This window comes from Anabrus simplex, chromosome 14 (assembly GCF_040414725.1).
Source record: "Anabrus simplex isolate iqAnaSimp1 chromosome 14, ASM4041472v1, whole genome shotgun sequence".
NCBI lineage: Eukaryota > Metazoa > Arthropoda > Insecta > Orthoptera > Tettigoniidae > Anabrus > Anabrus simplex.
The window spans coordinates 101,124,776-101,139,543 of NC_090278.1; the positions used below are offsets into that span (position 1 = coordinate 101,124,776).

General features: G+C 39.0%; 2 protein-coding genes across 3 annotated transcripts in view; one reads left to right on the forward strand and one right to left on the reverse strand.

Moving 5' to 3' along the window:
- Positions 1-14,768, reverse strand: part of RhoL (Rho-like) — a 91,049-nt gene that overhangs the window by 10,157 nt on the left and 66,124 nt on the right. Inside the window, exon 4 of the mRNA XM_067158316.2 lies at positions 1,747-1,864. Within this exon, the coding sequence (XP_067014417.1) occupies positions 1,747-1,864 (118 nt within the window). The remainder of the gene's footprint in view (positions 1-1,746; positions 1,865-14,768) is intronic.
- LOC136885616 (uncharacterized) overlaps positions 2,984-14,768 on the forward strand; it is a 143,744-nt gene continuing 131,959 nt past the window's right edge. Inside the window, exon 1 of one of the 2 annotated variants that reach the window (XM_067158314.2) lies at positions 2,984-3,209. Coding sequence is in view for 1 of the 2 variants with exons in the window: in XM_067158313.2 (XP_067014414.1) it covers positions 13,991-13,997 (7 nt within the window). In the remaining variant the exon portion in view is untranslated. Of the gene's footprint in view, positions 3,210-13,934; positions 13,998-14,768 lie in introns of those variants that run through there. The other variant, XM_067158313.2, reaches the window with a different exon arrangement.

The following is a 14,768-nucleotide window of genomic DNA, read 5'->3' on the forward strand; positions in this document are numbered from 1 at the left end:
TGGGAATGTTCAATATGTGTGTCACACCTGATAACGGGAGAATCGTGTGAACCATATTAAGAAAATTGAAGATGATACCTGGGAGGCTGATGAGGTTCAGGATGACGCCCGCCTTGGTGACTCTTCTGACAAAGATTCTTCAAGCAGTGTGAAAACATTCCACCTCTGCCTTGAAATCTGGAGGTGTGGGCTAACAGATTATTTATTTTTAAGTGATAATAAAATTGTATTGTATTTGTCTATCTGTACTTGTATGTTTTCATGTTCTCATACAAAAATAGAATATTCTGCATTGTGTATTGAATGTTGCATTGGAATACTTATCGAATTTGGTGATCAAGTCCTTTCAGCCGTTGTCAGTGACGTGAGCTGTAGGCTACATTGCAGAGATAGCCAGACAGTACAGCGAAATTACTATGGAGGCTAATGAACTTAGCAATCAGGTGTAAGAAACAAGGATTTGCAAGCATGGCTTTCATTTAGTTGCATCTTGTATGATGTTGTTATTTAGTTTGCATCCCTATAGATTTAAACTCTTTCTCTATTTCAAATGTTACTATCAATGAACTGATAGCTTTAGAACCATTCTGATGAAACGAAATTTCATTAACATCTGAAGAAAATAGAGATTATTATTATTACAGTGCATAATGGTTAGAGCTATTAGCTGCTCGGCTTCGAATAGAGATTTGAGAATGGCAGGAGGGTTGATATGTGGTTAACTCACCTTGTGCACTGCCTTGGGACAACACGTGGACAATCTAGGGGACTAATTTGTGGGTTACAATCTGTATAGCTCCATTTGTCTAGTAGATCCATGACTACCCGTGCACTATACTTCACAGGGAGTGTGGGAGGTGAGCGGCTCTGTAGGTCACTTACACAAACTTCAGAGACAAGCCACTACAGTATACCAATTGAAAGTGGAAACACTTCTTACTCGCATCTGCAGTTTCATTATATGCAGATATCTTTAAGTAAGTAGCACATAAACAGCATTGTTTTGCTGAACAGCGGAGTTTCAAAATTACTCCTCTTTGACTAGTTTATTTACTTGAGCCATAATAATGTAAGCCTTCATTTCCTCATTAGTATCGTCAGTCAGTCACGCAGCCTGGGGATAGAGATAATAACATACATGATATGTTATCATCTTTGCACTTCCATTTGCTTTCAGTTGACCATCGTTAGGTCACCTTATCTTCTGATGAAGATTCATTGCTTTCACAATTCAGCTTGTGATTCACCCACGAGACTTCACTATGACTGCTTTCCCACAAATAAGTTCCCTCAGATGCTCACCTCTCTGTGCAACCATTTTGACAAGGATCTACAGTTGCGAAAGACACTCCACGTAACATTTAGGTAACATAAACAACAGTATCAATAATGCCTCTTTCCAAAGACATGGAAGGAAGACTGCCCTATATTTGTGCTATGCCAAACTATCGAGAGCAACTCGAGACAAAGTTCAGCACGATATTAGGCGGAAATGGGTTAAAGTACAAAACCCATATAATATTATGTTTTGTGGGAAAAATTATGAGAATCCTCAAATTGTTGAAAAAATGTAAGTTAGCTAGGGTATATCAAGATTTATTGCCTCAGCGTCAGTGATATTTGTGGTCGCGATCTGCTAGCTGAAGTTGTACAGACTTTGTTTGTCCGAGTGCCTGCAGATAACTTCCCCTGCGAGTTGTATGTTCAGAATGTGAAATCGAGCATTAGTAACAAAAGTGAACTTACCAACCAATACTACTGGAATATGAGGACAGTGGTGCCTTATTTCGGGATACCATTTCGATACAACGTTTTCATATGAACTTCTACTTGCCACAGAATAACAGAGCAGAAAACAATCTGTCTGGAAAAAAAAAGAAAAAAAAAAGACACAATTATTAGTAAATATAATGTTTATAGTTGCTAAAGAATATAACTTATGAACTTAGATCATCTAAGAGTGGAAGCCTTGAATAGTCCTTTGGATGATCAGTAAGAAAGTTCAAACTCGTAGTACACTTTCACTTGACCACCTTGACAAAGATGCAAACAAACAAACAAAGTCTCCCAACCTCCTTCCCTGTGGTTTCAAACAAATTATGTCCTGCCATGACTCTATTCCAACATGTTTGAACAGTATCAGACACTTAGCAAAATTTCTTATTTCACATTATTAATTTCATAGTATTCCATTTACCAACAGCTGGCTGGTGGCAGAGCACTTAGGAAAGCATTGCCCTAGAGATTACATTCTCATTTTAGAAAGTAAACATGAACTGCAAACAATATCTCTGTTCTGTACCAACCACCACTAGATAGACCATTCTTTGAATTCAGAGGCAGCGGGATGTCCGGGTTCGAACATTCACCCACATACATTTTGAACATTTAACCGCTTTTTTAATATTAGGCCTATGTGAAAGAAGAATAAAAATGACATATTTACATTTGAGTATTTTTTTAAATTCATAATTGTTTTCTCTCCCTCTTCAGTAGTATAATCCCTGTACATCACTCAACGGGGGACACAAGTAGCTGCTGTGCCTCCTCATCTACTGAAACCGTTCCATTTATTAAGAAAATTTGGCACCATACGAACATACATTGTCGAGAGGTATTCACTTGTAAATCCTAATTCAGATCATTTGTATAACGTGGGGGACTGTTTTTCCATGTTAGAAACTTCATAAAGTGTGGACTTATCATTTTAGTTTCATTCTTCAACCTTGGTGAGTTCCATACTGATATATTGTGTGTAATTAAATTTATTTAAATATATTTTATTGCTTCCATGGATTTTCCTGTTATATAAAGTGTCTTACCTATCATATACAAATAACTGTTGAGTATGTGCAATAACGGTATGTGGCTCCTTTGTTTGAAGCAGATGTTAACATTTGTTTTAAAATATTGTAGCCTAAGGCTGTGAAAGAAAAAAAGTGTGTTAAAAGACAATAACAATAATAATAATAATAATAATAATAATAATAATAATGTTGTCGGTTTTTATGTCCCCATTAACTACTTTGATGGTTTTCGGAGACACCGAGCTGCCGGAATTTTGTCCTGCAGGAGTTCTTTTACGTGCCACTAAATCTACCAACACGAGGCTGGCGTATTTGACGACCGGACTGAGCGGATTGAACCTGCCATGTTGCGGTCAAGCATCTGAGCCACTCAGCCCGGCACGTTTAGAGGATTTTATTTGGGTATTTATGAATTTGTTCTATTCAAACATAATATAATAAATACAGTATACCGTAATTTAATAATAATAATACACAACATTTTAAATACCAAGGATGTCAATTGTAAACAATTTTTAATTATAACCCGTGTCCCTCAACACTGTTTCAATCTCATAAAGTCACACACATTGATTTGAAACACAAGCTATTATCAGACACATCGTCTCCTATAGGACCTGATGGAATACCCATATTCATAATAAAACAGACACTATTCTTCCTGTATATCAAGAGGCAGAAGCTAAAGAAAAACTTGTGATCTCAAGAACAGATGGAAGACGAAGTCTCGAAAAATGCATCATCTAGCAGAAACCAACAACACTCGGGCTTTCTTCAGCATGACAAAAACCATACGTGGCCCGCCAACTCAAGGCAGTTCTTATATCGGACAAACCGGTAGGAACTTCAAGATTAGATATGCAGAACACCTTAATGCTGTCAAATACAACATGTTTTCCGCAGTAGGTCAGCACATTCATGATTACAAACACAAATTTAATGGAATAGATCACGACTTAACAATTTTAGATACGTTGAGCAAAGGCCCTTTGCTAGTCACTACGGAGATCTGCTATATACATTTAGACCAATATTTCAATCCGAATCTGAATCTCAATGACATTTCCGAAAAGCCTAGAATTTTATTTGATGTCCTCATATCAGTATTCAACAGTGTCAAGCTCCCTGAAAATATTTGGTTCTATCAGATTTTACGTAACAAATTATCACGCTATCCTTCCCTACCACGTCCGCCTGACTCGCCCCTTCCATTGCCCCTCTCCCCTCCCTCTTGACCCGCCCCTCTCCCTCCCTTAACCATGTGCTATGCTCCCTGTAAGCTTCAACCTTCAGTTCCTCTCGCTCTCCGTACAAACAGGCCGATCAAGGTTAGTCCTGTACTTTAAAATTCTTTTAACATAATGCCCTCTTTTCCATCAACTTATTTTAATTCAAAATTTCTTACACTTCAGGTCCCGCATTGGATCGAGAACTTTCTGGTCTTACAACACATACTTATGTCAACACTGTAAACATGATCCACTTGCTTAACCACCTTATGACTCAATGTTTATCTCATGAAAACTGAGATACAGGCCACTACCAAGTTACAAATTTTCTACAGAGGAACAACGATTACGACAATTTTTCTACAGAGGAACAACAATTTACGTCAACTTTCAGACGTCAAAATTTTTTAAATTTTTATTTATGCCACGCTCAAAAAGCTTTTAGACATCACATAATGGCAATGACTTTTTAAACTAGTGATAACATTTTCATTCCTATTTTATTGTCTGACCATCAAGTTTTAACTTGTACATTTCATAAAAGTGATCCTTGAGCATCGTGTTGTATATTTCTCCCATTTTATATTATCTCATTATTAATGGTTTATATTCTGTATTGTAAGATAATATATCTTTGTTCATTTCACCTGTTATGGGTGAGGATGATGTCCATCGAAATCAGTCCCTAATAAAAATGTTGTGATTTTGTATTAACAACATAATTTGTATTGATATAAGGTGGATCATTTATACTCTCTTCTGTTGTGTGTTAATCTCCTTTCAATACGGACCAAATATGAAGTTTTTAACATTAGAACTCGAGGCATCTTCTCCTTGCACTATGATGTTCATTTTACTCCTAAATCTGTACAAAAACTCGGTAAGAAATCTTGGTGGAATTTTAATGTGTGTCTTAACTGGGAGATCATCAAGCAGTGAGTTTCATTCTGGATCTGTGTTGACAAATTAATCACAGTCAAAGGTATAGAAGGTCCACCAATTACTTTCTATGCTTTATTAACAATGGTACTAGTTTTGATGTCTTTTACTTAATGAGGTCAACTTCAGCCATATATGCCACAATGAAAACAATATCGAGGAAAAAAACAATCCCCATCAAACCAAGAAACTTGCTATGTCTTAAATTTATTGTCAAAGGAACTGTTCAAAAGTACATTAAGTCTTAACCAGGCTGACGTTGATCAAGTCGTGAATACAGAATGGCTAGAATCTTAATTCATAAAATTGTGAATGTGAAACACTACAGTTAAGAACAAAGTGGAAAAAACATATTAAAAACTATTCATTAATTATGCTAACATTTTAGTAATTGTCTTTGTATTTTGTTGTTAGTTCTTAACTTGTCTTGAGGTCAGTGGATCAAACATGTACATGAAAGGTGCTTAAATTAAAACAAGGTGATATAAGTTATTGTAAGGCTGAGGGGGAATTGGTGGGCCTTCTGGTCCACCTGTCAGTGTTTCAGGATGGAATAAATGTCTGAAGATTTAGAAATTAAGAAAGGGGGAAAGGAGAAGAATACGAATGAGACTCACTCCCAAGTGCTCAGCATCACGAAAGCTAACATCAAACTGACTGCTGAGGGAGAGCACAGGGGGTAAGTGTACGCGTTTGTATTGTTTATATATGGGAATGATTGCATCTGGTAGTTGGTAGATTGTTGTAGTAGATTGTTGAGCAAAAAGAAAGAAGTCATTCAATTCATCCTATCTTTTACTGTACATTTGATTACAAGTAATAAATCTCATTGTAGACCGTATTGGACATCAGATTACGAACATTAAAACAAGAATAATAGTTAACACCACCTTTCCAATACTTATCTTTCTTTATATTTAGGAAATTAAACATTAAAACAGGCGTTGTAAGATGGGACATGTTTCGCTTAACTGTCGTAAGCATCATCAGCCGAAATAAATCTTAGCCTAAAGTTAGGCCAGGGGCCCGAACCTAGTGTCCTTAAAATATATGGTACCCTAAGAAACAACATTTACATTTAGAAAATCAAATAGGCTTAAAACTGGTGTGAAAAAAACATAGAATGTTACAACATGGCTAAGAGAAAAACACACAATCGTGTTGTAACAGAGGATAAAAACAAAGTACAATACGGAGCTGGTAGTAAAATCATTAAAATCATTAGGATATCATTGCTACCAGTCAGTCAATCAGAAATGTTCAAACATTGAATTAATAATGTTATGCTTATAGATATTTCAAAAGTGATTTTAAGGTGTTGGTACTTGTTTCTTTCCGTTTGTGCAAGGTATATTTTTCGTAGAAGTGAAACTTCAGATTCTTTCCCCGAAATACTCAACTGTTGTGTACGATTTTGCCAATCTCGGCAAGGTGGTTCGCAGCCAAAAAAGATACGACTCCATGAAATACCGTCCAGAAGGGAATTAAGAGAAAAGCGTCCGTCGGCTTTATCTAGGCACGGACCTAATAAAGGAAGTAATTGGATATCCTCGGATTACTCTCGCATCTGTGCCTTTACACCTTATTTCAGAAGGTGATGGTCCCTCCGCGGCTCAGGCAGCAGTGCGCCGGCCTCTTACCGCTGGGTTCTGTGGTTCAAATCCCGGTCACTCCATGTGAGATTTGTACTGGACAAAGAGGAGGCGGGAGAGGTTTTTCTCCAGATACCGGTACTCTGGTTTTTCCTGTTCTGTTTCATTCCAGCAACACACTCGAATATCATTTCATCCGTCATTCATTAATCATTGCCCCGGAGGAGTGCAACAGGCTTTGGCAGCCGGCACAATTCCTATCCTCGCTGCTAGATGGGAGCTTCATTCATTCCATTCCTCAGCCGGTTGAATGACTGGAAACAGGCTGCGGATTTTTTTCAGAAGGTGATTAAAGCCGTGGAGGATAGTGGATTCCTTGTGATAAGAATTGTGACGGACAAACACAAAACAAACGTCTTCATGTTTAGACATTTTGGATAACCTCAGATATCCAGACGATAATATTCCAATGAAACTAGAAACAGGAAATCAAATCCTAATTTGCGGGTACTAGGTTCGTGTTGTTGAAGATAGGATGGAGTGTCACATTTGTGTCGGCAACATCTCATTGCCTAGAGCTTCGACACCGCTAAATGCTACTGATTATACATCAGGACAGAGGAGGAGTTTGATACCCAAAACCTTATTTTGTTGCTCTGGAGAAGCATCTGCAGGAGTTCGTTTAAGCTGTTGTACCCTATTGTCGAAGTCCTTCAAACGTACGAGCGTAATACAACGACTTGCGACGTCTTCCCTTTCAGAATACCGGGCGAATTGGCCGTGCGGTTAGGAGCGCGCAGTTGTGGGCTTGCATCCGGGAGATAGTGCGTTCGAACCCCCACTCTTGGCAGCCCTGAAGGTGGTTTTCCGTGGTTTCCCATTTTCACACCAGGCAAATGCTGGGGCTGTACCTTAATTATGGTCACGGCCGCTTCCTTCCCATTCCTATCCCATCGTCGCCATAAGACCTATCTGAGCCGGTGCTACGTAAAACAAATTTTTAAAAAAACCCTTTCAGAATGTGTTTTGTTACAGTGTGAGGTCAAAGAATATCAGCAAATTGTTAGTGTTATTATCCTAACTACGTTCGTAAGACCCCTATAATTTCATATTGCGTTGGCAAGAACATAAAAAAAGTACCGGTACCCACTCCAGCCTTCGTCCAGGAAAATCTTTAAATTGTGCATGAAGAGGCCAACTGCGACTTCATACAGGTAATATTGCCGATATTTAATATTACTGATGTACGGTAATTTACGGGTTTCAGTGAACATATGACCATACTGCATAGTGTTTTGCAGGCTGTCGTCATTAGAAAAAGTTTAGAACCTTGTGCGTCAATGTCTGCCATCTATTAAAAAAAAAAATAGCGGAGAAATTTTGTCGCAGCGTAGTCGCAAAAAGGCTCGCATAGAGCAGGCAGTATAGGAGGATCCAGACGGCGGTGGGTATGCCGCTGTGTGGTTCAGCTTTAGGCACTGATCTCTATACATGGATCGCTGATGGCAGGTCTCCACTGCAGGAGAAAGTACGCCAAGTTGAGCGCGCGGTTCACCATGTTGGCGTGCCCAACCTAGAGCTCTCCTTATGGGGAAGCAACGATAATATAGTCAATTTTAAGTCGCAATTAATGGCGCATTGGAATAATTAAAAATATAGAGACATGTTTACTCAAAGCATAAGGACATTGGGATCACTGACATGTCATTCCGAGGTCAGTAAATCTCCGGGATAGCAATAAACATGAGTGTATAATAACGGCCAACAAATATTAACTTAGGTGCTGAATGCATGCAATTAGCGATCGGTAACACAATACGAGTGACAACCAGTTTCTGGAAACATTGCTGTAAATTGTATACATGTATGCCACGAAATTATGCATTCTTAAAATGATGTACCTATAAACGTAGCTCACTATACAGGCCTAGATTCGACATATCGTAATCGGTGCTTGATACTGAATTTCTGTTTCCTGTTTCCATGAAATAACGCGCATATTATCAAATTAAAATATAAATGAAGCAAATGTACACATTTATAAAACCAGCAAATATTCAAAACTTGTCAATATATCACATTACCTGCAGCTTAATTTACTATTACAGACCTCTTTAATTAAATTCAGCTAGCAAAGCGATATTGATAGTCATCATCAGAAATCCGTAACACCAGTTAAAAGAGTCTCAAATACCACGAATAGTATAATGGGATAGCCCCAAACACCCACCTCACTTTCCCTTCTCCCACCACTCCAGTGTCTGAAACCCATAATTATTACTGATGTAAATAAGGTCTAGAATTCCTCCAGACTTCATTTTCTAAGATTGTTATAAGGTCACGTCAATTATTTCATCGAAACCGTCAGTTTAATTATGAGAAATAAAAAAAATATATAAGTAAATCTTTACTTGCAGTTAATGTTCAGTAAAATTGAAAACAGTTGGCTGTACATCACTTCTAAGGTGTACAGTTTGTCCATTTCTATCAAAACAGTCTTCCTCTAAGTGATCCGAGCAGGTAAGGTAAGGGTTATTCTGCCCGAAGGCAGGTCCGAACCTCCGCAGAGGTGTTCCTGAGCCGGAGTTTACGTGCGGTAGGGTGGCCAGTTCCTTTCCGCTCCTCCATTCCCTTACCCCCCACCAACAGCGCGTGGTAACCCATCCAACTCCTGACCACGCCCAATGTTGCTTAACTTCGGAGATCTCACGAGATCCATCCGAGCAGAGAACAGCTGTTTTAGAAGGCTCCCAATTCTCCCGCCTGATAATCCATGATCTTAGAAGTTCGGGTTTCGAGAAAGGAAACCTACAAAAATTAATTGCCATTTTGCTCCCGGAATATGCGAAAAAAGATACAATAAACCTAAAACTCAAAACACTGCCCTAGGAAGATTCTTATGTACAGTATAAAACTCCCCGATGAAATGATCTCTCCTTCTGCTGATCGGTTCTGTTTGTACATCCATAAGCTGAATACTGCGGTATGTTAATACCCCGTAGAATGTTTCTTCATTCATATTTCAGATAAACACATACATATTTAAATTGAATATTGTAATCCACAAGTATAATACAAGGCAACAAACCTAAATTCGTAAAATACACTACTATTTACTTTGCAATAACACAGCACAGAACACTCGTGGAACTACAATCAAGAGGCACCCTCTAGGTGGCCCGCCCTACCCCTTCAGGGTGGGGAATGAAAGCATTTGATAAGATAATCAAGAGGCCTGGCGTCACTGAACTAAGCATAAACAAAGCAAGCGCGCTCCTCGTGGTCTATTGCACCATGCGCGCGCTGCCATCTTACTACGCCAGTCATCTTCTATTCGGCTTACTGCTACCCAAGCTACCAGCCATCCAGGTATAGAGATCAGTGGCTTTAGGCAAGGCTTCGTAATCGAGAACATTAGGGGGCATTGACGGGGTTGTTTTCTCGTTTCTTCAGTGTGGTGTCCGTGTCAGAATTGTATGGTGGTAAATGGTTAGGAAGGGTGCGCTTGGGTTTTAAGTGATTAACGCCACAGACAAGCCACAGGTCACCAAGTAGTTAGTCAACATTTGCTTTATTGCAACTATAGCGGCAATTTAATTGAGATATTGGCGTTGGATGTTAGCAGCGATTGTGGCAATTTGCTCTGCCTGCTAGTGGTTGAGTCTCTCTTGGCTGAGCGTGGTTCTCTCTGCGATGTAGAGATGGGCAAAAAATAACACAACAGTTATTTTGGAACTGTTCCGAACTCGGAACTGGTCTCTAAGTGAACAGTACGCCGGAACATCCTGTTCCGAAAGAACAGTGCTCCGTATCACCTGCACTCGGCCGGACTGGTCTACCAACACCCTGTTCGGAAGGAACAGTGTTCTGTATCGCCCTGTCTCATAAAACTAACTGATATTATTAGAACTCATAAAAATATTTATTGGTTAACCAAATTCTGTTTCATAAAGGTGTATACGTGACTAATAAAATGTCTTCACTCATAATACTAGTTAATTAGTCAGCTGATCCAACCGGAGGTTAGAATCGGTTTGTTGCATATGTTCTTGGTTTGTGTTTGTACCCAGCAGTAGGCTATTGCTTGACTACAACTGGATATTAATCCATATCTTCAATAGGGTCACTTAATATTTTCGTTGTTCTGACTTTCGGTACATAGGAGAATGGGTACCGGTAAAAAGATTTAAAATAATGTGAGAGAAGAAATGTTCTTTGAGGAAAGTTTTTGGGCTGCAGCCTATTGCACACTCTATAACCCTCCATTATTTTTCTTTTTTTATGTGCTCTTAAAAATCTCTGTTGAGATGGACTAGCAACATCTTGGTTTACCGGTGGTATAAGCGGAGCATAAAAGGATAGACTGAGTCTCCGAACAGAACGGCACCAGAAAAGGTCTCCATCCATCAATCATCTTATTGTTCAAGTCACTTAGCCTTAGAGCCCTAGCATCGTTGACACTACCAGGCCAATTCTCACAACATAATAGAATTCTAAGTGGTGGTGGTGATGATGATTATTGTTTTAAGAGGAAGTACAACTAGGCAACCATCCTGTATATGATACTAATCAGAGATAAAAAATGGAAGGGATCCGATTCTTCGAAAAGTGAAGGTATCGTCCAACGGAAGACAAGGGCCACGAAGGGCATGAAAAAGAAAGACTACCTAGGCCTGGCAACCTAATACTATCGGGGTCAGAAAAGAACAAGAGTTGACCAAGGGAGGTCGGATAGGATAGCTGGAAGTGGCACAAGTAAGTGGGAGCAATGCCAGGACTCAGCTATGGGCCCCGTGGTCGCCAAACCACGCTATCAACTGTATAATTCTAAATTTGGCCCATATATGAGCATTACATTCAAGGAATGTTTCCCATACCAATCAGCAAATGCTGGTTCATACGCACTTGGTGCATCAATTTCTGGCGTTCCACCAAGTACTCCTCAAACTAAAGGAATACCGGCAAGTTCAGTGAATATGACAAATGCAGCACTTCGCCATAGTCAGCTAACCAACATGCGAGATCATGAGGAAGGGTGTCATCTGGCGCTGACATAACTCTCCAGATTGTAGTTTTTTAAGTACCATGTATATCAGAAACAGAATGCTACTGTGTACCACTACCTAACCAGTTCAGTGCAATCTGAAGCTGCTGTTTTGAGGTTAGTGCTTCATTCCTTGCATTCTCCTATCAAGCATACATATTCAGATGTTCTGTAATCCGACGTAAATCTCTCACTGTATTCATATGTTTGTTCCGCACCAGTACATTCGCTCCTCATCACTATTTGAATCAGAGTCAACCCGTTCACTGATCTTCACAATTTTATGCCAAAATATTAAAATACCACTCACTTTGCTTCTTTTTTTTGCTATTGGCTTTACGTCGCACCGACACAGATATGTCTTATGGCAACAATGAGACAGAAAAGGGCTAGGAGTGGGAAGGAAGCGACCGTGGCCTTAATTAAGGAACAGCCCCAGCATTTTCCTGGTGTGAAAATGGGAAACCACGGAAAACCATCTTCAGGGCTGCCGACAATGGGGTTCGAACCCACCATATCCCGAATATTGGATACTGGCCGCACTTAAGCGACTGCAGCTATCGAGCTTGGTCCACTCGCTTTGGTTTCACTAATAATATAGATTATGAGTCGAAATACATTCATGGAAATAATCCCAATAATATGAGTAACTTTTATTAGTCATATTGTCTTTGAAACTGTTTACAAATATTATTAGGAGTATCTACTAATAATTTTTACTCATAAACGAATAGCCTAACTAATATTATTATATAATAACTCTATGAAACGTAGTATTCATAATATTAGTTAATATTATTGGTTTCTTACTAATAATATTAGTGAAAAATGTTTTATGAAAGGGGGCTCTACTGTACACTCGGCGGGATTGGTCTAGCAAGATCCTGTTCCGAAAGAACAGTGTTCCGTATCGCCTGCACTCAGCTGGATTGGTCTAGCAACACCCTTTTCCGAAAGAACAGTGTTCCGTATCGCCTGCACTCAGCTGGATTGGTCTAGCAACACCATGTTCCGAAAGAACAGTGTTCCGTATCGCCTGCACTCGGCGGGACTGGTCTAGCAACACCCTGTTCCAAAAGAACAGTGTTCTGTATCCTGGTTGGCTGATTGTTCCGACTCTGGGCGAAAGTGAGTGCTATTTCTCTGCGCTGGCTTCGAAGTTCTTTGAAACTTGACTGCACTGGAGCATTAATGGAAGGGGAAGGAACCCACAAAATATGAAACTGTAAGACGTAGAGGCGCGCATCTCTGTCAGTATTTTGAGAGACAGCGGAAGTGTGCATGGCACTGATTTTTAATCTTTATTCGTATGAATTCTTGCTGCGTGAAACCACGTGCATCGTCAAAGTATTCTTTTAGCGCGATTTACGGCTGTTTGTGTTGCGCTATCCACTATGTTATTGAACAAGGCCTAAACATTTCATATTTTACTGGTACCTGTCTTCTTAGTTAATCTATAACTGTTATTCTGTCTGTCGAAACTAATTTATTTATTTATTAGGCTGTAAGATACCTGAAAAATGAAACATTTAACAACTGATCACAGCTGAAAATTAAATTCAATTTAATTAAGGTGTTTCTTTCTCAGGCTTCATTAATACCCACTTTTTTGATAAAAACTATATTTCAGCGTTCTCTACAGACATAAAGAGTAAAGCATGAAACTAGCAGTGAGGAGCCAGTTTTAGAATGAACATTTATGAGGTTCGTTAATGTTTTCTAATTCCCCACTGCCTAAACCTTTTACTGTTATTTTGGAACTGTTATTCGGAACATAGTATTTTTTCGGAACCGGAACAACAGGAACTGTTCCGGAAAAAGAACAACTTCTCCCATCTCTACTGCGATGTGCTCACGTGCTAGGTGTATTCATTCTAGAGAAGCGGTAAGCACGGCTGACTTGATGCGTCGCTCTAGCAAGATCAGCGCAGCGAGGGATCCAGTAGGCCGTGCGGTAAGAAACTTCGCTTCAGCCATACGGCATCTCGTACAAAGAGGATGAAGTGTCAAGCAAAGATGTCATACTATAAGAGAATGGTCTTAGGTCGTAGTTTGTACGTACTTGTTTCATTGTTGCACTCTTTATGAACGTTCTTTGCTTTAATTTTTGGACCCGCCCTTCATTTTAATCTTTCGAAAGGTCGTACACTAGTGCTATTATAGATAAATTAACAATTCTGTGTTAGGAGTTCACTGTCTGTATATTATAATAGCTGTAATCTTTCTTGTAACTTTGCCTTGATGGTTTTATTTTTTGTCTTTGAACAACCGACTTTTTGCTCCATGGAGCCATTCTCTTTGGAAAGCAGTATTGTACTAAGTGCAGGAAGGAAATTTAACTGAGCAATAGCAGAAGAAATTGATTATTTGACCTCATTAATGCAAGGTAGGTTAAGAATGGTATCCCGTATCTGTAAGTGTCAAAGTAGTACTGAGTTGTGTTATTTTTAGACGGTTGTATCGTAATTTTACATTGCCTAAAGAACGCGGTCTTTTTTTTTTGACCGTGTTAGGTCTATAAGTTCTCTAAACTCTCATATCCTGTTTAGAATATGTACTGATTACGTTTGACTTTTGTTATTTCATAATTTATCATTTGCAGGAGTCTAATAGAAAACAAAATAGCAATATATTAAGCAGACCGTGTTAACTTTGCTGTGAAAGGATTCTGACGTAACCTTTAGCATATTGTTGAAATGTGATTGGTCTGCATGCAGTAGTTCTCTACGTTCGCAGCTATTTTCTGTTGCTGTAAAAACGACTTTATGTGCTGTCGCGATTATGATATCTTGCTACGATTTGATAATTCATTATTTCCATACCGTATGATAAACGTTTGGGTAGAAATTCAGTAATGTGCAACGTAAGCTTTATAGCATCATAAGGGATTTGAAATGTTACAAATCTTATGTGGAATGCCTTTTAGAGGATAGATGTGTCCCCCAGAAGTACATTATACTTTTATAACCTAATATAGTTTATTACACGCCATTATTCGTTGTTCAAGCGTGCTGTAGCATTTCCATTGGCTGAGATACAATTGGATATGACGTAATTTCCTGCAATGAAGTGAAATACACGGAAATGCCTCGGTGCTCTGAGAGTGAAGTCCAATTATAAACAAGTATTAATTAATAGGAAAATCAGTTCTACTTGA